The following is a 25790-nucleotide window of genomic DNA, read 5'->3' as shown; positions in this document are numbered from 1 at the left end:
GTATGGAGAAGGTAAACTGTAGATTGGCCTGTGTGGACCAACATTTGCACGATACGCTATTCCTACTAATAGCATATACATAATTGCCACCCTTGGCCTATTTATCAGTTGATTTCAACTGAATTTTATCTCTGGAAGTAAGCTTTATTTCAAAGAAACTTTACACACAAGTGTATCCAATCACAGTTTTATTCAAAGATACCTGTGAGTGAGATAGTGAGATATGCGCTGTTCTCTACTATTTATTCTATCTCCCTATCCATTTGTGGGAGAGAGAGATTTTTCCTCGCCTCCAATATATGTTGTACTGTATACTGAAAAGACAGAATTTGGTATGGAGTATTCAATAACTGTTAAAGACTAAAATATTAAAGAACTAAAATTACATGACTTTTATTCAAATAGTGGAAAAGTATTATATTTGAGACAGATAATTTCTACATAGTTAAAACTTCACTTTTTAACATTTTGTAAATGCCATGCTTTCAGTTTTACTAATCCTAGTGAGTCAGGAAACAAGTTTAGTGGAGATCACAAGGTCCCTTAGCATATTATTACGCTTGGACTTCTGTTTCCTCCTGATATCCTTCTTCTCTTCCTCTTCATAAAGACTGCATTGCAGATAAACTTATCCCAAGGGAGTAGTTTAATAACTGAACAGACTATTTTAGGGTACAAATTAACTGATACGAAACTTCCAAGAATGTACAGGTATTCCTAATTTCTATAAATTGAGAATTTCTGTGTTCCTAGAAACATTATTGCGTTTGTGGAATGACTTACACTTGCACAATGAAACATTCCCTCCTCTCTTAGCCCTTTACCTCCCATCCTCTTCAAGTGTTAGGGGACCCTGTCCCAGCAGATGTGTGTGTCTGTGGAAGAGAAATGAGAGGAAGTTCCATTGTGTGAGCATAAGTCATTCCACAAGCTCAGTGACTTCATTGGCTATAACCTTATTGTTTAGCATTTTGTAGAGAGCAGGACAATGGTGACAGGAATAGAATCGTAGAGTTGGGAAGGGACCCTGTGGATCATCTAGTCCACCCCCACCCCGCAATGCAGGAATATGCAGCTGTCCCATATGGGGATCAAACCTGCAAGCTTGGGATTATCAGCACCGTGTTCTAGGCAACTGAGCTAGCTAGGCAAAAGCAGTGAAACAAAGACTTGGCTGTATTGCATTTTTTATTGACTTTGTTTTGTATGGAGATGTGTTGTTCCGCTTGCATTGGTAATGCCATTTTTTTTATCCACACTTCTTCCGTTTGCTTTTAAAATTCTGTACTGTTTTTGTACTTTGGATTTGTAAAAGAGCCTTTGCAGAACTGGTCAGAAGTGCCTGGAAACCAAATTAAAGCATATTGCAGTTTCTGCACCACAGGATTGTTGAATGAAATCTTGCCCACCTTCTAAATTGTTTGTGAGGCTTCTGTTCCCTACTTTGTAAAACACACACTGGATATTCTTATCTGGCCCCTGTACCTCTTTGTGCTATTTTTTTTTCCTCCAGCTGTCCCAGCTCCTCTCCAACCAGCAGTTCTCGTTCTCCCTCTTCATCTCCCTTTCTCTACCACCTTCCAGTCTGAGGCAATGGAATATGTATCATTAATTGACTCAGTGCTTCACTCTTCTTATTTAACAATCATTTTTTGATTCGCACTTGGGAATTCTTGAACCTTGCTTGTTTATAGACCTGTTAGCAATGATATGTGAAACCCAATCTGTGCATCCTTCCTTCTGTAACCCCTATTTTTCTGAGGGGAGGTCTCAGTTTTCCTGACTTTTTCATAACTCTGTCATCTGAGAGTGGCATAGTCTAGTTTTAACCAGAATAAGGGAGTTATGGCTTTCATTTAGAGTTGTGTGTGCTCATTAATGGACTTCTGAGGATGAGCTGTAGAAGACATTGTGTGAAACTTCTAATGTGGAAGAAGGGAAAGTCTGCTGCGAAGGAAAGGCTCTCAACCTTTGAAGGCGGAGGCCTGAGAGAAGATTTGAAGGAATTACTGAAGGGAAGCTTGGGGATAGGAAAATGATTTGCTTGCTCAAACAGTAGAAAGATTTGAGCATTGTGTGAGAAATTGGCAAAAGTCTCTATGTGGTTTGTTGTGATTTGTTTCTGTGTGTGGTATGTGTGCTTACTGCTACATGTGACAAGATGGTAATTTAGTGACAAACTGTCAGTTTGATATGATTTTAGTATCCCTTTAAAATGCTGAAATAAGTAAAATGAAAGAACATTGTATATGGCTTATATGTTAATTCTGAATGTAGTGTTTAGTGTAATAGAATGTATACAGTTTATTTATCTAGCCTACTTAGAACCTAGGTTCTGTGTTCAAGTCAAAACCAAAAAAATGTGTTTTGCTTACTTATACTGTACAGTCATACCTCGGGTTAAATTTGCTTCAAGTTGAGCGCGTTTGAGTTGCGCTCCGTGGCAACCCGGAAGTAACGGAGCGCATTACTTCCAGGTTTCGTCACTTGCGCAGGCGCTCAAAATGACGTCATGCGCAGAAGCGGCGAAAAGCAATGCGCGCGTGCGCAGACGTGCCGTCACTAGATACGTTTACCTCTAGATGCAAACGGGGCTCCAGAACAGATCCCATTCATATCTAGAGGTACCACTGTAGTTGTAAGTTTCTTAGCTTTAAAGGCATCTAATAGTGCAGTTCTAACAATGTCTACCCTGAAGTCCTATTTAATTCAACAGGTCTACTCCCCTAGTTGGTTACCATCACCACATCTTCTGGTAGAAAATTCCAGTTTAAGTATACTTTGTGTGCAGTACTTCATTTGGGTTATCATGAATCTTCTAGCATTCAGTTTTAACCGATGTCTTTAGGTTCTAGTAGTATGAATTTCTGTGTCCATTGAATTTACACTATGCATAATTTTTTAAAAACCTGCATCTTGTGATCAATTTATTTCCAGGCCACGTCAGTTTCACATGCGTTTGTTCCATAAGTGTGCTTTGTCCTACCTATTTCTTGGTCATTCTGCAAATATAAAAAGAACAAGTTAACATTCATATTTCTGAACATAATTTTCTTCACGTAGTGCATATATGCCTTTCACTATATTTTTGAAGCAGAATTCAGAGAAGTTCAGAAACCAAAGGATAATGATAGTCTTATTTGCATATTATTCTGGGATGTAAGAATCAGGTTTGTTTAAAGAACATGGACCAAAGGAAATCCTCAGGCATGCCTACTTCTCTGAACATGTGGCCCTCCAGATTTTGTTGGACTTGCACTCCCATCTGCCCTGACTGGCTTGTTAGGGATGTCAGGAGTTTTAATCCTGCAACATCTGGAAGACCCCAAATTTCCCATTCCTGCTTGCTTTTTCTGAACTTAAAAGTCCTAGATATTGTAACCCTCCCTCACAGTAGAATTGCTTTGGCTGTTGGTCATTTTGGTTGCTGTTTCCTGAGTTTTCCATTTTGAGTCATGCTGACCCAAACTTTAGGCACCATAGATCTATATAAAGGCATTACAATTTTAGAAGATTGTAATCCTTTTCATAATAATCCCAAACATGGAATTTATCTTTTCCTCACCCGCTGCACATTGGGTCAACGTTTTCATTGAACTATCTGTTTTGAACCCAAGATTCTTCTTCTTGGTTGGTCATCACCACCTTTGACACAATTCATCTATTTATGATTTTTTTGCCCCAGTATCTATCACTTTTTGGACTTGTTTTCATTGAACTGCATTTGCCATTTTACTGCCTGTTTATCTTATTTTGGAGAAAGCCTTTTAGAGCTCTTTATAATCTTTTTTTGTTTTGTTTATCATTCTGAATAAATTGATGTAATCTGCATCCATTCACTTACCTTAGCACCCAAGCCCTAGTATTGCAGCTTCAGGTTTTTCATTTTTGATTCAGTTCATATAACATTCCAGAATAACAATATAAATTCTATATATCAAGAAAGGTAGTACTTACTGGTTACCTGCATTCCCCCCTCCCCATTTGTATAACAACATACTTTGAACATAGTGAGATGGGAGCACTCTTACTATGATAATACCACTTGTCAGAATAGGCATGGTATTGCTTAAGTACAATTAACTATATATCCCAAAGAAATACTGGATTCAAGACTGTAGTGTATTTTATGGTTTTATGTGGAATCTTTGTCACTGTTGTCTAAAAAGGCCTGCTATACCTACCCTTCATGAAAATGAACTATAGTTTGTTGCAAATAATTTGGTAGAAATTTGCTTTGGGATTTTTTTGGTGAGGAGAAGAAAGATAAATTCAGTAAGCATAGCCTAGACAAATAGTTCTTGACAGCCACCTTGAAAGCTCTTTAGAATGGAAAGTATGTGATACAAATATGTGCTTAGATTTTAAAAAGTCTTAAAAACAAAAAAAGGTTCACGAGTACATTTGCCTGGAAGTAAGCCCTTTGAATTTTATTGGAATTTAATGCCAAGGGAAAAGATTTAGGGTTGCAACCTAACGTCATAATGCTACAAATACTTTCCCTAGCTGAACAGATCCAGTCCGTTGTTTTAATTGTAATCCTGTTGCAATTTAATGTATGATAACAGGTATGTAGTATTTCACTAATATCCCTGGTTTTATGCTATCTGAAACGTCTTGAGAGTAGCATATAAGTAACTTATTTCCAGTACTGTATACACCCCCCCTTCCATACATTTAGTGCTCTGCCTTGTGGACAATTACCTATATGGTTCTTCTGATCAAACATATTGGGTGGGCTCTGAACTATGGTGAGTGTCACATTTTAGTGTTGAACCAGTGCACAACCCTTGGGCACAAATTGCTTTCACTGCTTCATTTGAAAGAGCTAGGATATGCAAACTGAGATTTTATTTTTTAAAACCTGACCGTTTCAGTGCTTCATATTAACTGAAAATGATAGTATGGTTGGGCCCCAGTCTTGGGCTCTTGTCCATTGCCTTAGTTTGTTGCCTTCTAGAGCCAGGCTTGGCATCAGCCGTTCTACAAATACACACTTTGTGGGGGGCAGTGTGAATTTGAAACTTGGGTCATACATGGGGCAGGCATCTTTGCGTAGATTAGAAGTCTAAATGTTTGAATAGCTTCATGCTAACAACATTAATTATTTGCTTTTATTGGGCATGCTAAGAATTGGTTTTCTGTTAGACTTGTAAGATGTTGAATTAATATGGAATTGAGTATTTCACAAAAGTTTAGATGCCAGTTCAAGTGACAGCCCACTAATTAAATGTCATTGTTAGACCTTGAGAACTGGACTTGGTTCATGAAGCTTTTTCCAAAAAAATGTTTCAAGTGCAATAACTTGAAAAGAGTGAAGTGAATGGGAAAGGAGTGCTTGTCATCCTCTTTAAGCAATGAATTTGTGTACTGCTTTATTTGCATGAAAAAGTAGATTTCTGTACATGACTGTCTTTATACTGCTCTCAGTTTTTACTGGGAAACAAAATGTCTTAATTCTTCAGCTCTTAAATAGTGTTTAGTTTGGTTCACAAAGCCTTCAGTAACGTTCTATTAACTTTGTAAGCATGCACAATAATAAAGATCAAGGTTAGCTTTATTTCTGTAGTTTCTTGTAGTAGAGTGATGTTGTGGCTTTATTTCAATTAAGTTTTTAAATTAAGAACAGTTTGATTCTGTGGCATTTGCTAAGCTGCAGTGAAGACTTAGACAATATGTTTCAAGTCATAAATGTTCAGTGTTCACATTTATGGCATGTCTAAAAGAGATGAATAAAAGGCTGTTTTGATTTTTCAGAACTTCCTTTATTTGAAAATCCTGTGTAACAAACTGATATGTGAACTTTTAGTGTATTGTCCTCTGTAATGGTAAGTAGAAGAATCGTACTACGCAGAAGTAGAAATCTGCACTTGTGACTTTATTGTCAGTATCTTCATATCAATACATTGTATTGATTTGATGCGCCTTTAGTATTCTACTGTATTGGATTAATTGAGTGATGTAGCATTTGTGTGAACCTGTGATAAGATGGCTGCTGTGTCTCAAACTGCTACTGCTGCAGAGCATAAAATATATAATATTAAAAGATCCACTTGGTTGAAAGAAAGTTGTCTGTACTAAGCTATAGGAAATTTTAACTTGTAATACTACTTGCAAGTCTTTAGAAGCACCTGATACTTAGAGATAATTTTGGCAAAACATAGCAGATTTAATCTGCAAAAGAAGACCATGCTAAAACTGTTTAGAGGTTTTGTTCACAATTAAGTGGTATAAAAATTCTGCTTAATGCTGAAGAAGACTTTGGGTTCTTTCAGGATAATATTTTTATTCACGTTTAAACAAGCCAATCTACTGGAAACTAGTTATAGATATTCAGCTGTCGTCCCCCCCTTTATTTTTAATCTTAGCGGAAAGGAGGTGTCTTCTTCTGATTTCTCTGCTGCTCCAAATGCAGCCTCCCATAATTGTTTCTTCAGGTGAAGAGTGGTATGCAAATTTAATAAATAATCATAACCACAATTATTGTTTGGAGAGCCCAACCTCCAGAGAAACTTTACAAGGAAGGGAAGGAAGATTCAGCAAACACCCCACCTTCTTACAGGGCAGTGTCCTGTGGGTAGAGCTCCACTCCTGAGAAGTCTGAATCCAACCCACTGTCTTCTAAACTGATTGTATTCTTAAATATGGGTATGTATTTGTGGAAGACAAAAATACTTGTTTGAGTTGATGAGACAGAGCAATGAAGCCCAATAGTTGCAGGAGAAGAAATACTCATCCTGTTACAGGAATCAAATGATACACAGAATGCTCTGATTCTTGGTTTACATGCTCAGCATATAGAAAGAACAAACAGTATACATGTCTCTAAAAAAATATAGTTCTGATCATGGGTGCCGCAGTTGCCAGGTTTTGAAGGCATGATAGTAGAACTTCTGACAACCTTGTAGTAACTATTTCTCATGTCGTTCCAATGGCAGAGTGTAGACGTAGAGACCCAGGCCCTGGGAAACAGCCCAGAAACAAGGGAGTGAAAATCAGGAAATCAGGATCTATGCGAATGATGCTAGCATCTGTTTATTATGTGCACTTTGGACTAGATTGGCATAGATCCCCTGTGGTGCAACAAACAAACAAACCCCTGCACATTTTCAGGACTCAACTTGGGTATTCAGGAATGTATCCTTGCAGCATAATTATTATGGGTCAAATTCTTGCTCAATCCCTGAAGCTAATATTATCTCCAGTTTATTTTAATGCTCATATTCAAATGGCATTACTGATGATATTGTCAGGTTCAAACAGGAAGGATATTAACACTTTCTAAGTGACTGTCCCCATAGTTCTTCACAAATTATCTGGGTTAGAGACATATCAGTGGACAGAATCAGGAGACACAACATATTCTTATGTCCTGTGTTCAGTATGTCAGTTAATAACCTGTTTAGGTTTTGCTATCACCAAAACTAGTAATTCTTCATATTTTCACTTGCAGTAATTAGCAGTATCAGCTAAAGTAGATTGTATATGTGAAAGCTGCCTGAGACTAAGGAAGCAGTACTGGAGAACATCCGGCCCTAAATTTACCTCTTATCCTATGAGGTAACATTCTGGGGGAAACAAACTAGTCTACAGATTTCCTTTCTGAACTTGGGGAAATGTCCAGAGCCTTTTGTTAGAATAGTGACTCTTCCTTTGCTCAGACAGTTTTAAATATTCAATAAGATGGGGGCTGGTAGTGTAGATTGGCATAATAATACGAAAACAAATTATTTAAGTAACCTGAATTGCAGAGAACTTCACATATTTTGGATACTTGCATGATTTTTGAAGGTAAATGCAGTATGTAACAGTAACCTACTGCCCATTCAGACAGGAAGCAGGATGTGCTGCTGGCATTAATCACTGCTTCTCTCTAACAAATGGTTCTCCAGATATATTTGTTAACAATAACTGCCTTCCTATTACATTCATAATTTCTGTCTCAAATTTAATCATCAGTTAAGACTGGCACAGCAATCCTATGCATGTTTACTCAGAAGTAAGTCCCTCTTACTCCCATGTGTGTTTTGGGACTGCAGCCTTAAGCTCCCTATGTCATGATCCACATTACCTTCATTTTTCTTGTGTGCATATGCATACATTATGCATTGAGGCATGTGTTGTGGCTATTGTGCGAATACAGCAGGCAGCATCCTTTGCAAAGTAATTTCCTTAATTGTTATAAAAATGTTAGTATGCAAGTTGTTTGGGGGGATAGCCACCTTAGTTTCTGTGAAGTCATGTTCTTTTGCTAAATCCTAAGTATTATATGTATATATTATCAGCTGTAAACTATAGCTGAAATTTGGAATGAAAATGCTTTTGCAATTGACATGGTTTTCCTGCTGGACGCCTCCCCTCTGTTTTAAAATGTGTTACCACTAGGGACATAGACTTGGAGGTCTGGATGGGACTTGAAGGTCATCTTGTTTGACGCTCTACCCTAAAGCAGAATCTTGCAGTTTGAATTGAAATGGACTAGACAGCTCCTAATGATCAGTAATGGAAATGGATCTGAATTAAATTAGCCCTCTCTGCTATGATGTGAACTGATTATTTTCCATAGCTTCAATCAAGGGTATATGTTATCAATACTGTTAACACATACATATTAGTCTTGATGAATCACTTGGCATTGAGGGCAGAAAAGCCAGTCATCACACAAAGAGAAATTGTTCAGTTAAACGAGAATAAGAGAAATTGATTTTGGGCATGTCTCTCTTTCTCTGTTCTCCCCCTGACCCCATTCCACTTTCTGTATTCCCTCTCTGCTCAGTAAAGGCGGTTGTCCTTTCGCGTTCTCATTGACAAGTTACCCCTCCCTTCCCTTCTGCTAGATTGTCCAGACAGCAAATTGACAAGAGCTGGGTTGGATCGGAGAAAAGAAAGCAGTGGATGTGAACAAGACTATGTTATATTCTCTGATGTGATCAGGGCCATTGGCTGGGTTGGGCTGGGTGAACACGTGACTGGAATGTGGCTGTATTGGCTCTGGCTTTAGCGCAGACAGTGAATACAGGAAGGTACTGGGTGTTGAAGACTGAATGGAGGTGCGGTCGGCGTCGGAGATGGGGTAGGTGAAATGTTAGGGTTGTACTCCTGCTGGAAATGAGCACTGAGTATTGGTGTCTGTAAGGATTGTCCCATCTGGCTAGTGAAGGACATTTGTCAGGAAAGGTAGCCTGGTTCTCTGCCCATGCATTCGCTTCTTAGCTTTTGCAGAAAGAACTAGGAATCAAGTCCTAGGATTCTGATCCATGCTTTTGACAGAACGAGAGGATATTGCGATGGCGAGCTTTGGAAGCGATAGAAAAAGGACGCTTTTGTAGCACGAAAATGGTTGTTCTAAAGGTTTGACATAGAAACAAGGAGAAAATAGTATCTTAGGAGACGGATAAAGGGCAACAAAGAATGAAACATTCATCGCTTAGAGGAATGAGCTGAGCCCATTGAAATCCTCCCTTCTCCTTCTCCTCCTCCCTCCTGTCACAGTAGCAGCAGCAAGAGAAAGGGACACAAAGCAGCAGAGGAGATGCCTTGATTTGAATCTAACAACCCCACAATGCAAGGGCTGGAGGGGGAGGATGAGGAAGGTATTGTAGAGAATGGATTATTGTAATTTTGAAATGTTAAGATTTGCTTTTGGATGGCCTGCATAATATTGCAGAGCCATGAAGACTCCCCGCTGGAAATGCTGTGAAATCCCAGTGCCTTTGTTAGTGACATGATGTGTTGCTGGCATTTCTGCGGTTTACTGCAGCAGCTTTTGCTCCTTTACTGAAAGGGGGAAAGCTGCATAGAGACGAGAGGTTCTGCTGCACTGCTGCACCCAGGAATGCAATAGAGCAGTTGCCATCCCTGCAAAAGCAAATTCCGAAATGTTAAAAAATAAAGATGAAAGGGAAAAGGAAAGACCAGTATTTGTCATCTGCCCGAAGCTTTTGACTTCATCTATTCATCATCACCATAAGAGATTCTGAGAGTTATTCAGTCTTGGATACTATTAGTAATCTTAATAAATTATGTATGAAGTAGTGCTCTTTTCTTTCTTTTTTCTCGTCAGATGCAGTTTTAAATGTAATAATTAGGTCAGCTTTGATGCATCACTGTGGAGGAAAAATGGCTATTTTATTTGAGCATCAGCAGAATTAGAAGTAATCTAGCAGAACAATGATTAAAGTATAATAAATTATCAATTCATTTTCAGCAGTGTAAGTTGAAGGTAGTACTTTTGGGATGATTTGCTTTTTTTGTGGATCAGCCCCCAAATTCTTGAATAATTGTGTGTTGTATTTACTTGGTCTCCCAAATGCTAAAACAATATTTTAGTATTTATAGCAATTGTTTTTAAATTACTGTACACTTTAATATTCTGCTTTGCCACATTTCAAACAATATCAATTATTGTTCTTGCTGGCTGATAAAGATAATATGGATTCAAAAATTATATATAGCAAGAATGCAATTTTCTACTTAGTATGTACATTTTTTAGTGAAATCAGCTTCATTAGTGGACTATACATTTTAAATTTATTATTTAGAGTAATAGGCCTGTGAATACTTCGACTTCCTTAAAATTTATATAAATATATTCAATTTCAGATCAGCTATATGGAACAGAATAAGTAATCATGATGGGAGCCCACATGAGAGATGCATTCCATTAAATATTTTCTTAACAATTCAGACATAAGGACATAAATAATCACTAATTAAAATGAGTGATTAGAAGAACAAGCTTAAGGTTCTTCTAGTAGAATTATTAGTCCCATTAAATAACTATAGGTGCTAGGAGAAGAATACAAAAATCTTGGACAGCAGTGGTAGTGCAGAGGCTCCTTTGGATTGTTCTTCCATTATTACTTTAAACTGGGTATGTGCAGAGAATTTTCTCTTTAAAATGGCACAAGGATTCAGTTATATTCTGTATACTCCATAAAGTTGAGCCTACATAATAAGCTGGTTCACCAAATTTCACCTAACATTTTTGATAAGTCTTTGTGATGGGTATTTAGTCTACCATTCTGCCATTATTAAAGGATCCAGTCAGGAAGAGATAAATCAATTTATTGCTGAAACAGATTGCTATATGGTGGCAGGCTGGATACTATGCAGAATAAGTGCTGAGGAGCCTTCTAAATATAAACTGTTTCCTGTTCTTTGACATGTGAAGGTCACTATGTTGGATCACTTGTGATTCTGAAGTGATGTTATTTGTAATGATAAGTCAATAAGTGATCCATGCCTTTTAAATGGGAAATAGAAGTGCTTAGAACTCTTTCCTGAATCATGTGCATAACTGTCCCACTTTGTGATTCTTGATTAAGACAGTACTGCATGGTGTTGATCTGATTGTGGGCCAGATCCAGGTGCTCTTGAAGGAAACTGATTTTTTCAATCAGGGTTTCCTAGACTTGGGTCTCCAGCTGTTTTTGTACTATAATTCCAATCATCCTTGCCCACTGGTCCTGGTGGTTAGGGATGGAGGGAGTTGTAGTCCAAAAACAACTGGAGACCCAAGTTTGGGAGACCATAGTATCCTTCTGCAGCAGCTGTCTGAGTTAGGGGTAGGTGGCACTGCTTTGCGGTGGTTCCGGTTCTACTTGGATGGCTGTTTCCAGAGGGTGCTGCTTGGGGAGTGCTCTTTGGCCCTGTGGAGCCTTCAATGTGTGGTTCACTTTTCTCACCTATGGTGTTTTAACATCTTACATGAAACCACTAATTAGGGTTACCAAGAGTTTTGGAGTACGTTCTCAGCAATATACTGATGGCACACAGCTCTACTTCTCCTTTACATCTGTAGGTGTGGCAGTGAATGTGCTGGGCCACTGTCTTGCCTTGGTAATGGACTGGAAGAGAGCCAGTAAACTGAAGCTCAATCCAAATAAGACTGAGGCATTGTTAGTGGGCGGTTCCCTATACCAGATGGATGGGAGGTTGCTAGCTCTTGATGGGGTTACACTCCCTCTGAAGGAGCAGGTCCATAGTTCGTGGGTATTTCTGGATCCTCTCCTGTTGTTTGAGGCTCAGGTGGCTTCAATATCATAGAGTGTCTTTCATCATCTGGTGAGTCAGCTGCCGCCCTGTCTGAACAGGGATAGCCTAACGTCTCTCGTCTATGCTGTGGTAACCTAGGTCAGATTACTGCAATGTGTTGAACATAGGGCTTCCTTTGAAGTTCAGAAACTTCATCTAGTGCAGAATTTGGTGGCCAGGTTGCTCACTGGGGTAAGACAATTTGAACATATTTTACTGATCCTGGTCCAACTGCACTGGCTGCCAATTAGTTTCTGGGCCCAATTCAAAGTGCTGACCTATAGGTTTGACCTATAAAGCCTTAAACGGCTCAAGACCGCAATACCTCAAGGCCCGCCTCTCTCCATCTGAACCTACCCGGACTCTGCAGTCTTCATCTGAGACCCTTTTGCACATACCTCCTCCATGAGAGGTCTAGAGGGTGGCGGCATGAGAACAGGCCTTTTTGTGGTGACTTCCCATTTGTGGAATATTCTCCCCAAGGAGGCTTGCCTGGTGCCTTCATACATAGGTGCCAAGTCTTTGGCTGATTCTATGGGCTTTTAAATGTGTTTGGGGGTATTGGTTTGTGTTTGCTTTTGTTTTATTATGTATTTTGAATTTTTATAATGCGAAGCACCCTGTGGTCTTCGAATGAAGGGTGGTATACAAATTTTATAAATAATAAAATAATAAAAAATGTTCTGACAAGCCCATCTTTTCTCCAAACTCATTTCACAGGTGTCTGAATAGCTTGTAGTAGCTTTGTTTTTCATAACTATGTTTAAAGAAGTTTACTTCCTTTGCTTGACATATGCACTCACTGAAGCAGCATTTGAGAACCCCTTTAAATTAGCTTTAAAACCAAATATTGTAGAATTTGGCTCTATTCATTTGATTAAACCTTACACCCCTGCCAGCTGTGTGAGAGCTCTCCCACTATTTGTGCCAGAAAAGAGAGGCAGAGTGAGAGAGCTAATGAAGCACCTATTGTGTGCTTCTGGGAAATAACCGACTTGTGTACGGATGCTGCCCAGCGAGACACTGTCAGTCATGGGATAATTGTGAGAAATGAGACCCTGCAGAAGCAGGATCCTTTGCATACACGATGTTCCCTCATTGCACAATGCAGCAGAGGGTTAGGGCTGCTCTCACTCTGGATGCATTCTTTTTCCCATGAGTGAAGCAAGAGACAGCAGATCCTGCTCCCAAAGGAGAAGTAGGGATGTAGCAGCAGTTGGATCCCATCAGGTTATCTAGATCAGAGGCATGGGGAAGATTTTTCTGTCCAATGGCCATATTCCTTCAGTCTCCCAGGTGCCATATGCTAACGGTGGGTGAGCCCTGAGGCAAAAGAGATTAGATCAGTGTTTCTCAGACTTGGGTATCCAGTTGTTTTTGGATTACAACTCCTATCATCCCTAGCTAGCAGGACCAATGGGCAGGTATCATGGGAATATTGTTGAACAGTGGATATTGTGTTGGTCAAGGAATGGGCGTGGTCATATGGCTAAGAAATATGTACAGTAAAGTGGTTTTGTTTTATTCATAGTTTTGTTAACCTGAGGTCTTTGCTGTGGTATAATTGACCAGTATGATTTGTCTGGTGCGGACTTCAGTCTGATGCTTCCAGTGTATTCACTGCTTGCAAGGTCTCAGAACTTTAACATGGCAAAAGTTCAAACAAGGGTAAAACCTAATGGTATTGGGGACAGCTGTTCGGTCTGAGTTTTTTAAACAGTCTGAAGAAATTTATGATAAGTGGTAACCATGCTGAAATGTTCTATTTTTTTTAAGAATAATTTTTTATTAACCGACCAATCTCATCAAATCAAACCAAATTACATAAATTCCAAATTACACAGCTGAATTTTAAATTTTTGTTGGGGGTACCCATATTTCAAGTTCCGAAGGGGATCCAATCAACTTCTTGCTTCTTACTGCTGTTTTAATGTCCACAAATCTAACCTTACTGAAATGTTCTAATAATGCTGGTACAGTCAAACCTCGGATCTCGAACGCCTCCGTTTTGGAACGTTTCGGCTCCCGAACCTCAAAAACCCAGAAGTAAATGCTCCAGTTTTCGAACATTTTTTGGAAACCGAATGTCCAATGCAGCTTTCACTTGAGTGCAGGAAGCTCCTGCAACCAATCAGAAGCCGTGCCTCGGTAGTCAAACATTTTGGAAGCCAAATGTCTTCTGGAACGGATTACGTTCGACAACCAAGGTTTGACATTGAAAAATTATTCCTTACATGGCTAAACAAAGTTCAATAAATTATGGAAACACCATGAACACAGCATCTCATTTAAAAAAGAACTTGCTTTCATGCAGTAAGTTATAGTGTATTCTTGTGCAATATCTAGCTGTTCTCTTGTGAGTGAGAGAATACAGAACACCAACGTTTAGCTGATTGTTTGTTTGCTTTTAAAAAAATATTACCATAATAACAATGATTTATGAAATTCACCAGTTAACATCCAAAATACAATCAAAAGGATGATATCTGTTCTTGTTAGTAGAATTCTTACAGGTTGCATCCCTAATTTGTTAAATATATTTTGATTAAACCGACTATGGAGCTAGTAAAGGAATACTGAGACTTTTGATCCAAAAAAATGTAGTATAAACACCAACAATTGGGAAACACTGGCCTGCGAGTGCCCCAGTTGGAGAACAGCCTTTACCAAAGGTGTTGTGGACTTTGAAGACACACAAACTCAGGATGAAAGGGAGAAATGTCCCCACTGTGGAAGGATGTGTGGATCCAGAATTGGCCTCCACAGTCACCTACAGACTCACCATTAAGACCGTGTTCATGGAAGACAATCCTACTTGGCTACGAGTGATCTTCAGAAAAGAAGACTTGAGACTTTTGGTTCCTTTCCCAAATCTTCAGGTTGAGGTTATACCATATTTTTCGCCCTATAGGACGCACAGGCCCATAGGACGCGCCTAGTTTTTTTGGGGGGGGGAAATCGGGGGGGGAAATGTATTTCCCCCCCAGGTTTGCGCAGCCATCCCCAAGCTAGAAGAGGGAGACGGAGCGCACCGACCCCTCTCGCTCTCCAGGCTTCAGCAAAAGCCTGCATTTGCCCCATAGGACGCACACACATTTCCCCTTCATTTTTGGAGGGGGAAAAGTGCGTCCTATAGGGCGAAAAATACGGTAGCTGTGTTTTGCTTCACACTTTGTGTGATATCTCCTTCTGTTACTCATGAGCTGACACTGCATAATGGCAAGGCAATGAATCGATGGGGAATTGCGAATGTGAGAACAGCAGAATTTGTTAAAGCTGGCCTGGTTTGCATAAACATTTGCTTGTATTGCTGCTTCTTTCTTTCATTCATTTCCTTTCTTAAGTCTTGTCTATACAAGATTTTAACAGGTTTAATTTGCTTGGTATTAGTAGAGGGTTGGTTGAATCCAGAATATCCTTTGTGCCAGAGCTCATGATTAAGATTGATTGCTTTATTTACAATTTGTATTATATCCAATCCTATGTCATAGGCTTAGGCTGGATTGCCCTTGACTTGCATGGTTTTCTGTATCATGCCAGAGCTGGCTTCAGTGTTCCCCATACTCTCAATCTTCATCTTTCTGTAGTCCTCCTCCTCCACTCATCCCTTCTAGAGACATTTAACAAAATATTGCCAGTGAAATATTCAACCACACTTCAACTTCAGCCAAGGAGAACTGCTGTCTCTCTTCTCACCTGTCATTCTTTCCCCAGGTTCCTTTTGTAGCTCAGTTTGTTTCCCCCTTGAGAATATTGGCTGATACTTGGCATTGTGAAAGCAGCTCTTGCCACTCATGGATGAAAACAAACAAACAAATGGAACTAACTTGACAGGTTTCTGTCCAGTTATGTAAATGCTACAGTGGAGGGGGCATGGCACTGCATTGATTAAGGGATGCAGTGATGAATCTACCCATCTTTGTGCAAGGCAAATATAACTATAGATTTAGGCCTGTGTCCAACACACTCTTTTTATGGAAAGTATATTTTACACACAGAGAGAGACAGAGACAGAGAGAGAGAATGAGAGAGAGATTGATTGATTCTTGGTAACACACCTCATCAGCCTGCTTCAGTCTGACTTCTGACCTAATTATAGCTTTGTAGGCCCTCATGGATGAGCCTCATCTCATGATTGATAATACAGTACAATATTGCTCCGAACTGTTCCAGCACTTTGGACCATACGATTCGTTAAAATCACATTTTTCTTGGGATTTCAGGGCTAGTTCCCCAGTAATTTCTTTTCTTATAGAAGCAGTTGGTAGCCTCCAGCCTACTAGGCATCCTTGTCCAGCCCACCAAGGTCCTGGTCATTGCCCTCCCCAACTCCCCATCCTAAAGGCAAGGGAAGCAGTTCCCCCTCGGCTTTATCTGAACAAATGATCAGTGGGTGATAGGGCAGATCATTGGGAGGGGAGGTTAAAAGTCTCCCTGTGATTCCCCCTTCCATTGCTCAGCTGTTTGGGAATCAGCTGTGCCACAGCAAAAAGAAGGGTTGCTCCAGCATTTCCCAAAGATTCCTGATGGATTCATCTTTTGCACTGTGTAAAGGGATTGTGTGTGCGTGTGTGTGCTCGCACAGCAAGGAAATGCAGCATGCAGGCTATCCAGGAAGAGCAGCTGGTGGAGTTTCCTCTGTGCACTGAGAAGAAAAAACAGTGAGAGGGGGGGAGAGATTGAAGGAGAGCCTGTGTTAAATCTGTGTGTGTCTATGTTAAAGGGAGTGTGATGTCTGACCCACCCACTATTTAAATGCAGCCCCCAATAGCTTTGCACTAGGGCCACCCAAAAAGTTCACTGCTCTTAAGTCTGCTCAGAAAGTCTGTTTAGATATGGGCAAGATGCTGTGGGGTGTGTTCCACAAGGCTCTGTGTTCGTTCCAATCTATGTTAAATCACTTGGAAAGATCAACTGTAGCTGTAGAGTAGAAGTGGGAAGCCTCCAGTCCAGAGACCAAATGTGGCTCTCTAGGACTCTTGTTAGGAGCTAGGTATTCTCATTAGGCCACACCCACTTATCACTGAACCTGCTCCATGCCCTGGCCTCAAGTGCTTTTGCCTGGCTGAAATGTATTGTTGGTGGTGATAAATCCTCTTCCTTGACTGGATGGTGGACAGAAAAATGTGGATATTAGTGTAGAAAACAATATGTAGCATGTTGTAGAGTCACATTCACTCACTTTTTGCCTCTGGCCCCAACCACTGTTGGTATGAGGAGTTGGGACCTTAGGGCTGAAAGGGTTTCCTACATTAGTATTAGAGGGATGCGGGTGGCGCTGTGGTCTAAACCCCTGAGCCTCTTAGGCTTGCTGATCAGAAGGTCAGCTGTTCGAATCCCCACAACGGGGTGAGTTCCCATTGCTCGGTCCCAGCTCCTGTCAACCTAGCAGTTCAAAAGCACGTTGAAAAGTGCAAGTAGACAAATAGGTACCGCTCTGGCAGGAAGGTAAATGGCGTTTCCATGCGCTGCTCTGGTTTCGGTGTCCCGTTGCACCAGAAGCGGCTTAGTCATGCTGGCCACATGACCCGGAAAAACTGACTGTGGACAAACGCCGGCTCCCTTGGCCTGTACAGTGGTACCTCGGGTTACATATGCTTCAGGTTACAGACTCCACTAACCCAGAAATAGTACCTTGGGTTAAGAACTTTGCTTCAGGATGAGAACAGAAATCGTGTGGCGGCGGCGCAGCAGCAGCGGGAGGCCCCATTAGCTAAAGTGATGCTTCAGGTTAAGAACAGTTTCAGGTTAAGAACGGACCTCCGGAATGAATTAAGTACGTAACCAGAGGTACCACTGTAAAGTGAGATGAGCGCCGCAACCCCAGAGTCGTCTGCGACTGGGCTTAATTGTCAGGGGTCCTTTACCTTTACCTTTTATATCAGTATGCAGATGTTCTGCATTTCTGTGTCCAAATATTCAGGACCTGCTGACTGTGCCTAGAATGGCTGCTTAGAGGTGATGTTCTTGTGATGTAAGGGCAAACATTCTGAAGCTGGCTCTAGACAAGTCCAAAGTGATGCTGGTGGGGCACTGGCAGTGACTGGCTTGGAAGATGTTATATTAGGTTGCAATCTGCTTATCTGAACAGCAGAGCTTTGGGGTTCTTCTGGACCTGGCACTCAGCAGATCATATTATCAGACACTTTAAAAAATGAACCAGAGTTGGAAGAGACTATAGTTATCTGAGCTTGAACATAAACGAGAAATGAAAGAAGCTTTCATTTCATACTCCTCATGCATGAATGAGAAGTGGGGAGGGGCAACAGTAAACCATAGTTAATTTGTGATCAGACCAGAGCAGGGGGGCTCATATGAAAATAGGTGGATTCTGAGATACTCTGATCTCAATCCTTCAGAGGCTTTAGAAGTTGATACCAGCTCCTTGAATTGGGTGCAAAGTTAACTGGAAAGTCAATGCAGTTGTTCCAAAGCTGGCTGACCTTGTACCAGCCTTGCCACGTCAGTTAGGTTGGATATGAGTGGCGGCATTGAGCATTGCCTGGAGTTTCTGAGCTATCTTCAAGACCAGCCTTGTTTAAGATGCTTTAAATTAAAGAGGTTTGGGGAGCATACAGGCGCTTCTGGAGGTAAGGTTCTGCGTGATTCTACTTCGCTAAGTATTAATCCTGGGAGTTCTTTGCTGATTGAAACCTAATAAACACATGGTCATACGCAAATGGTTCAGCCTGTTAAAATCATATTCCGTCTTTACTAATGTCTACAATTTTGGATGTAATAGTGCGGTAATCCTTCTAGGCATTTCTGAGGTCAGCAATGGGACTTCTTACTCTTTCCGCTGCGCCTACTAGCTGTCCTGAGCACACCCAGCCCAAGGAGGACAAATGGGTGGTAGTTTAATTCTGTACTGAGAAAGCATGAACTTACAGGAGCTTATGAGGCGCATTAAACACGCACACACACGTGCTTCTGGTGGCTAGGTGGCTGGTGCCCCTCCCTGGGCTTGTGCTCTGAGCTGGACTGTTGGAGTAATGTGTGGCCACGCCTACACCCAAACTCTTGCCTGCTAGCACAAATGTAAGCAACCTGCAATTTCTACACAGAAGTTGTCGCTGTGCCTGCCTCTTCAAGACGCTTCTGGTCCCAGTGACAGTGGGGGTGGGGATTCTGCTCCAGCTCCCTTCAGGCACTGTCTCTCCCTCAGCTCTTGGTGCAGACCCCTCCTCACCCTCCAGCTCCTGCTCCTGTCTTGCAGGAAGCACAAAAACCCATAAATAGCCACCCCTTTCTCCTGGATCAGCCTCTGGCCCCACCACCTCTTCCACCCACTGCTTGGAGCCTTGCCCTGACACTATCAATCTCCCACACTGCATTGCATTGTGATCCAGTTTGGGGAGCTTCAGTAAACTGGAATCCAAATGGCAATGAGGAAACGCATGCTACAATGCTTTAGCATTGAAAATAAGGTTCAACTTACTACTTAACCTTTGTGGCAATGCATTTATTATGATTTGGAACCAATCAAAATGTAATTTTGTGTTGTGTGTGTGTGTGTGTGTGTGCGCGCGCGCAAAGGTTGGGAAAGCAGCAGAACTCCTATAATTCGTATTGACGTCAATTAGAACTTCCTGGTAGAAAGCATTTTTCATGTCACTAAACAAAGCTTGTTAAGGTCTAAAAATAAGTGAGTAAGGTAGCCAAGTTTAACGTGGTTTATGTGATTATCTGATCAGTTTAAAAACCTTCAACGAGATACAAAAAATACTATATTCAGCTGGGAAATGAAATAGCATGTTCTAATTATTTCTCTCAAAAGTCAACATTCAAAGTTCACAATACATTTTGGGGGACAAATGAACCAAAATAAATATTTCTTCTTTATTCTGCTGTAGGTCCTGGGGTAGCCCAGAATGGCTGCAGTGTCATATGATCAGCTGTTAAAACAAGTAGAGGCATTAAAAATGGAGAACTCAAACCTTCGACAAGAACTGGAAGATAATTCAAATCATCTTACAAAACTGGAAACGGAAGCATCCAATATGAAGGTATACAGATCATTTTACTTTAGTAAAAATTTGAATTATCCCACAAATAGATCCTATATAAGTCACCTTGTACATTGATATTATTGTCTCCTCCCTTCTAGAATACAATTTATTTATCTTAAAAATATCTGTACTGCACTATTTCTTACAAATGTTCAAGTCAATGCTCATCTTCTGCAGGGGAACAATGCATTGTAGAGGAATCACGTAGGATACATCCTGAATATGGTTGCATGATATCTATAGTCAAATAATTTTATTTATCTAAGACCTGTATTTTAAGGCTATCATGTTTTGGTTCAAGCTTCACAGAGCTGGGAAATTGGAAGTTAAATCTTATGCTTTAAGAGACATGTCCGTGATCAGAAATGATGTTTTGGTTACTTAACAATTTACATTCATTGCACCCATGTCTTCCCTTAGTTTTTCATGCTTAATGATTTCTTCCCATCCATCTTTTTGTGTGTCTATAAAAGGCCAGTGTACTTTTTCTTTGTGTGCAAGAATAATAATTATGCTTTTAGAACTTTTAATATAATTCCCAAAACAATATTTTGGATTCTAGTATGCATGAATTAGTTTTCTGCTTTCCTTCCAAAAGCAGAAAATATACCACATTTCTGCTTTATATATTGCACTGTGAAAGCATTCAGATACATCCGTTGGGCACTTTCTGAAAAATAACCATACAAAACAGGAATAACCATTGTGGATAAGACATGCAGAGTTTTTTTTTTGCTTTGTTTAAGAACTTCATTTCTAATTCTAAACAGAACCATTCCATAGATGGGTGATCCTCCATGAAGGAAATAGCTGAGGGGTATTTCTTTAATTATTTGTTCATGGATTCATTGTATCCACTCGTTCTTCTGAAAGCAGAAAGCTAGGTCAAATAAGTTTTGAATCCTGTGAACTTTTTGCCCTGTAGCCATGCTTTTCAATTTGTTTTACTTATTGGTAGAGCTTCTATTATAAATAGAAAATCTTCCAAACATCTTATCTAGCAGTCTACCTGAATATAGGCCATTGAGCATTAAGGGCCTGAAAGCCTAATGGACTTTCTTAATCCATCATACGCTCGTCTTCCGTTTGTTATGTGCTTTTTGTTCTTAATACTGTTTTATTACCCATTCACTTTTAATATAGATATTGCAAATTGTACTGTTTGTGTATACAGGCACACTAATAGCCTTGTACCTGACATTGCTCAGGATTTCTAAGAAACCCAAAAATCTGTGAAGTTTTGAAAGGTTCAGTCTGCCATCTTGATTCAAAATGGCATCAAATTGTATCCAAACATAGATGGGAAAAAACGTATTCCTTGATCTCGGGAACCATCATGCAAAAATTGGCTACCATATCTTAAGAGGTGACCAATTTGGGAGGAGCAGCCCTTGCTGAGGCACTAACTGGTGACATAATTTAATGTTTCTCCTTGCCTTTAATTGCTTTGAGTGGTTGTTATATGCAAGCATATGATTAAAGCTACACAACTTCTGACTCATTAATGTACCCAAAAGTAAGCTTGTAAAATTAGATCTTAGGGAGGAAATTGAACGTGGTTTTTCTGAGGAGGCTTCCAATATAAAAATGGCTAAAGGAAGCAACCACTCTCAAAAAGGCACGAAAGGGACAGCTAATATGGAGGACGATCAATACCCACATAAATAAAATCAGAAAAGTGTTCTTGTCTAACTGGGTAGTGGCTCTTGCCCTATTTGAGAGAAATTTGAAACCTTGTATGTGCGAATAGCAAGCTTAACCACAACAAAAAACGAAGCTATGAATCTGGGTTTAAGTAATTAATCAGAAATACACTTGCTGCAAATGATGGCAGATGATTTGGTGTTAAGTTAGAGGAACTTTCAGACAGAGATAGAGGGGAAAATCAAATTTAGAGAATTTCCAGAGAACAAGGAATTGGGCTCATAAACCAGTTTATGATACATTGGCTGCATACATTGAACCTTAATCGCAACTTTCAGTGTGTTCTCGGAGGCAGTAGCTGGGTGGGCAAGGTCCTGTGAGATACAATTGTAAAATTTGAACACTATAGAATCAAAGACTAAGTCCTTCAGTGTAGTCAGTTGTGGACCTACATTTTGGGGGCTTTTCTGAAGCTTGAACTGTCGTGGGGGCGCCTTTGCAACCAGCAACGAGGTCTGCGTAATCATGGTTATCTTCTTCAATAGGGTGGTTCCACAACAGATCACTATACCTTTGCAACATCTGTGCTACTAACTTTCAAACTTTGGGATTGTTGAACTATATACAAAAAATAATAATAATTAGTTGAGAGTCGTCCAACTTAAATTGGGTCTACTAGAGCCATTTTTTAAAGCAATGTGAACTAATGTTGCTTTTGGGGCCCCTCCGGGATTAGGAGCCCTGAAGCTTAAACTTCATTAGTTTCATAGTAGATCCGCCCCTGTGTGTAATGGCGCATCTGCCTTGTGGAATATGCTGCCCTTTGAAGTTAGACAGGCTCTGACCTTACAATATTTCGCTAGATACTAAAAGCTCCCCCTTTCTACATGCTTTCCTCAGTTAAAAGTTGACTCTCATGGAGTATCAGATTTCTTTTGGAAAACTGTTTTTTATCTGTATTATGTATTACATTTTTATTGTACACTGATGTATTGCTAATGTTTACTAGTCTATATATTTTTTTCAAATAAAATAAAATTACAGTCAATTTTGGGGTGAATCTCTTCTGTTTATAATCCGCGTGAGTAGTACTGAAATTTCAAGTACTTTTTTGAATCCTTAATTGTAAAACTGTTTACTAAAAGTTTCAGCAAAAGCAACTAACCAGTTTTGGCCAAGGGAGGGAGAAAGGTTTAGTTTGTAAAAAAAACATTGCTGTTGGAGTGGGAGATGTTACAGAATATAACTTTTTGGTATCTCACTGTGGTGTACTGCTTCTTATTTTCTAGGAGGTGCTGAAACAGCTGCAAGGAAGTATTGAAGATGAAGCAATGGCTTCATCTGGACAGATTGATTTGCTGGAACGTCTTAAAGGTAAACTTGGAAAAACACAGCCAGTTTTGCCAAACAAAAGTTGTCAGTGTAAATAATTGTTTATCTTGGATTACCATATGGGTCTTCAAATATTTTTTGCAACATAAACTTCTTAAACACTCATACCTAAAGTGGGTGTTACCTAACAATATGGGCTTTACAGCTATGAAGCAGGCATTCCAACGGCATTGCAATATCTCCTTTCTCTTGCAACTTTAATTTTTTAAAAATAGTTGGTTATGAGGATAAAGTTACACCTTGATTAAAATTTCATAGGGCTGCAAGGCTTCTGATGAAGTTGTTTTGGGTAGAGGGGGAATCTAACTCATAGACTACCATTTGATTATCTTGTTCATTGATTAATAATAATCTCTGCCAATTCTGACTATAACATTTTGACTTTAGAATGTATTAGGGCATTTGTTACCTGTTCCATCTATTAAGAGGAGAAAAGGTCATTTGAAAAATTAAGATGTAACTAGCTTTTACATATGTTAGATATCCGGCACTTTTTATTTCCATTCAGAATTGAACTTGGACAGCAATAACTTCCCTGGAGTGAAGTTAAGGCCAAAGATATCCATGCGTTCGTACGGAAGCCGGGAAGGGTCAGTTTCTAGTCGATCAGGAGAGTGCAGCCCTGTTCCCATGGGATCGTTTCCTCGAAGAGGTTTTATGAATGGAAGCAGGGAGAGCACTGGTTATTTAGAAGAACTGGAGAAAGAGAGGTAATGTTTTATATCATATTATGTGTTTTATAAAAAATACTTCGATTTTAAAAGTCCCCCTCTCTTCTTTGGGTAGGGGACAAGACAAAATATTTCAAGTCCTGTGTCTTGCTTGGTATTCTGAAGAAATCATGATTCCATTTCTACAAGTCTGGGAATGCATGTTGAAACAAAATATTCACTAGTGCTTTGCAGAACATCTGGTTCAATTGTCCACCAGCATGAGCACAATCTGCTGCTCTGCTCATAGATCTCTGTATTGAACAAAAGCTACCTATGCCACCTGTGTGCTTGATGGGAAGGATATTCTGAAAGCACATCAACTCCACGTTTCTCTCCTTAATCGGTATTCATGGAGAGGTGACTTATGTAGGCACTCGCCTCTTCCTTCCAATAATCTGTTTAGCTGGAAATCTAGACTCACAGTTGCTCCCCATAGACCATAGGATGTTAATACATACAGTTCATTAACTTATACGAGAGCATTTCAGAATATGCATATGTTTTAGTTGTTAATGACGTGTTTCATTCTTAATTGCGGTTATCAAGGGCTTGGATCCAGGGGTGAGCATGCATGAGCAGAAGGTGTGTGAGGAGGGGTCCCTTGACTGAAATCTCTCTCATAGTTGCATGTTCTTACACATTATCATATAGCATTATGGATGGTCCTCCATTCCTCAAGGGTGGCTTTTCAGATATGCAGGGGTCAGCAGAGGGAGGACAAGGGGAACCAGACATTGTGCAACCATGAAAGTACCTTCTGCTTACGCACAGGAATCTTTGGATGCAAGCTAGGAATTACGGCATATTCTGTATTATTTGTACTTTGTTGGCTATGGGTTATAGGAGTAGACAAAATTCTTAGTATTAGTGTCTGTGTGGCTTTACAGTATAATGTAGTGTGTAAGAAAAGAACAAACATCATTCCAAGAGACAACCTATATAATAATCATAAAGTTTGTAACATTTTATATTCTGCCCCTCCACCAAAGATTTTGAGCACAGATGGAGTATTTCCATTCTTTCGCACAATCCAATGAAAGAGGTTAGGGTAATAATAGCTTGCTAGGGTCAGCCAGTCGCTGTGAGGATTTTAATCTAGGATCATTTCATGCAAAGCTAACACTATCTCATATGCCACATTGATTCTAAATTATAAACTTGATTTTGTTTTTCTTGAACAGTTGAAGCATAGATATTTGGCAACTGAAGTTATTCATTGCTGTTGATCTTGTTGCATTAATAGTTATTTCTATGATGGTTTATAATTAGATACTACAATATATAATACAAGGTACAACTCAAGGCCCTTGCCCAGCTGCCTCCTCTGACAGAGGCTCTGAGAGTGGCATCAAGGGGCAAAGGCCTCCTCGGTTGTGGCCCCCTGTCAATGGAATGCTCATCTGAATTGTGCTTGCCTGACTCCAGAATTGATTTATTTTTTGTGCCAGGTTAAGCTGTTCCTCTTCGTCAAGGCATTTCATGGAATGTGTTCCAACTGTGTCAAGGCTTTATGCTAGTGTTATTCTGAGTTGCTTTTTTGTTTGTGTTCAGGAAAAAAAGTAGGAAATGCCTTCTGGATAGATATTTGCACAAGTGTAAAGGAAGTCAGAGGTCATGGAATCATAATGGAAAACAATTTGTGTTGTTTTTTCCCTTAATTTTTTTTCTTCCACAAATTTGAGTAAGGTCTTTTCTTTTTTTTCCCAATTGCAGTCCTTTAAAAAAATTGTCTTCATAGAAATGATTTTATGTATGCTTCATATAGCTTTCCCTCTAATAAAGGCTGCAAATTGAACACTGAGAATTATGAAAGCACATTTATAAAGTCAATTAACTTTATTTGGTTATTCCATTTAAAATGTGTACTTTAGTTGAACTGGCTCAGCAGGAGGCAATTTGACTCAGAAGATTTGTGTCAAACCCTGAGCATTTCATTTCTTGTTAGATACAATACAGCAGAGATGATTTATGACTAAAAGCTATGGCACCCCCCGGC

At 39.8% G+C, this 25790-nt stretch overlaps 1 protein-coding gene across 4 annotated transcripts in view; it reads left to right on the top strand.

Annotated features, from left to right (window-relative positions):
• Window positions 1-25790, top strand: part of APC (APC regulator of WNT signaling pathway) — a 62388-nt gene that overhangs the window by 3578 nt on the left and 33020 nt on the right. For 2 of the 4 annotated variants that reach the window (XM_081930349.1, XM_081930346.1), the window contains 3 exons: window positions 19890-20042; window positions 22979-23063; window positions 23590-23791. In XM_081930349.1, coding sequence (XP_081786475.1) covers window positions 19908-20042; window positions 22979-23063; window positions 23590-23791 — 422 coding nt within the window. In that variant the 5' untranslated portion in view covers window positions 19890-19907. Of the gene's footprint in view, window positions 1-8882; window positions 9074-9504; window positions 9594-19889; window positions 20043-22978; window positions 23064-23589; window positions 23792-25790 lie in introns of those variants that run through there. The other 2 variants (XM_081930347.1, XM_081930348.1) reach the window with 2 other exon arrangements.

Source organism: Podarcis melisellensis, assembly GCF_964234715.1.
Source record: "Podarcis melisellensis genome assembly, chromosome: 11".
Taxonomy (NCBI): Eukaryota; Metazoa; Chordata; class Lepidosauria; order Squamata; family Lacertidae; genus Podarcis; species Podarcis melisellensis.
Note: the sequence above shows the minus strand (reverse complement) of the source record. Positions and strands in the feature narration are given on the sequence as shown.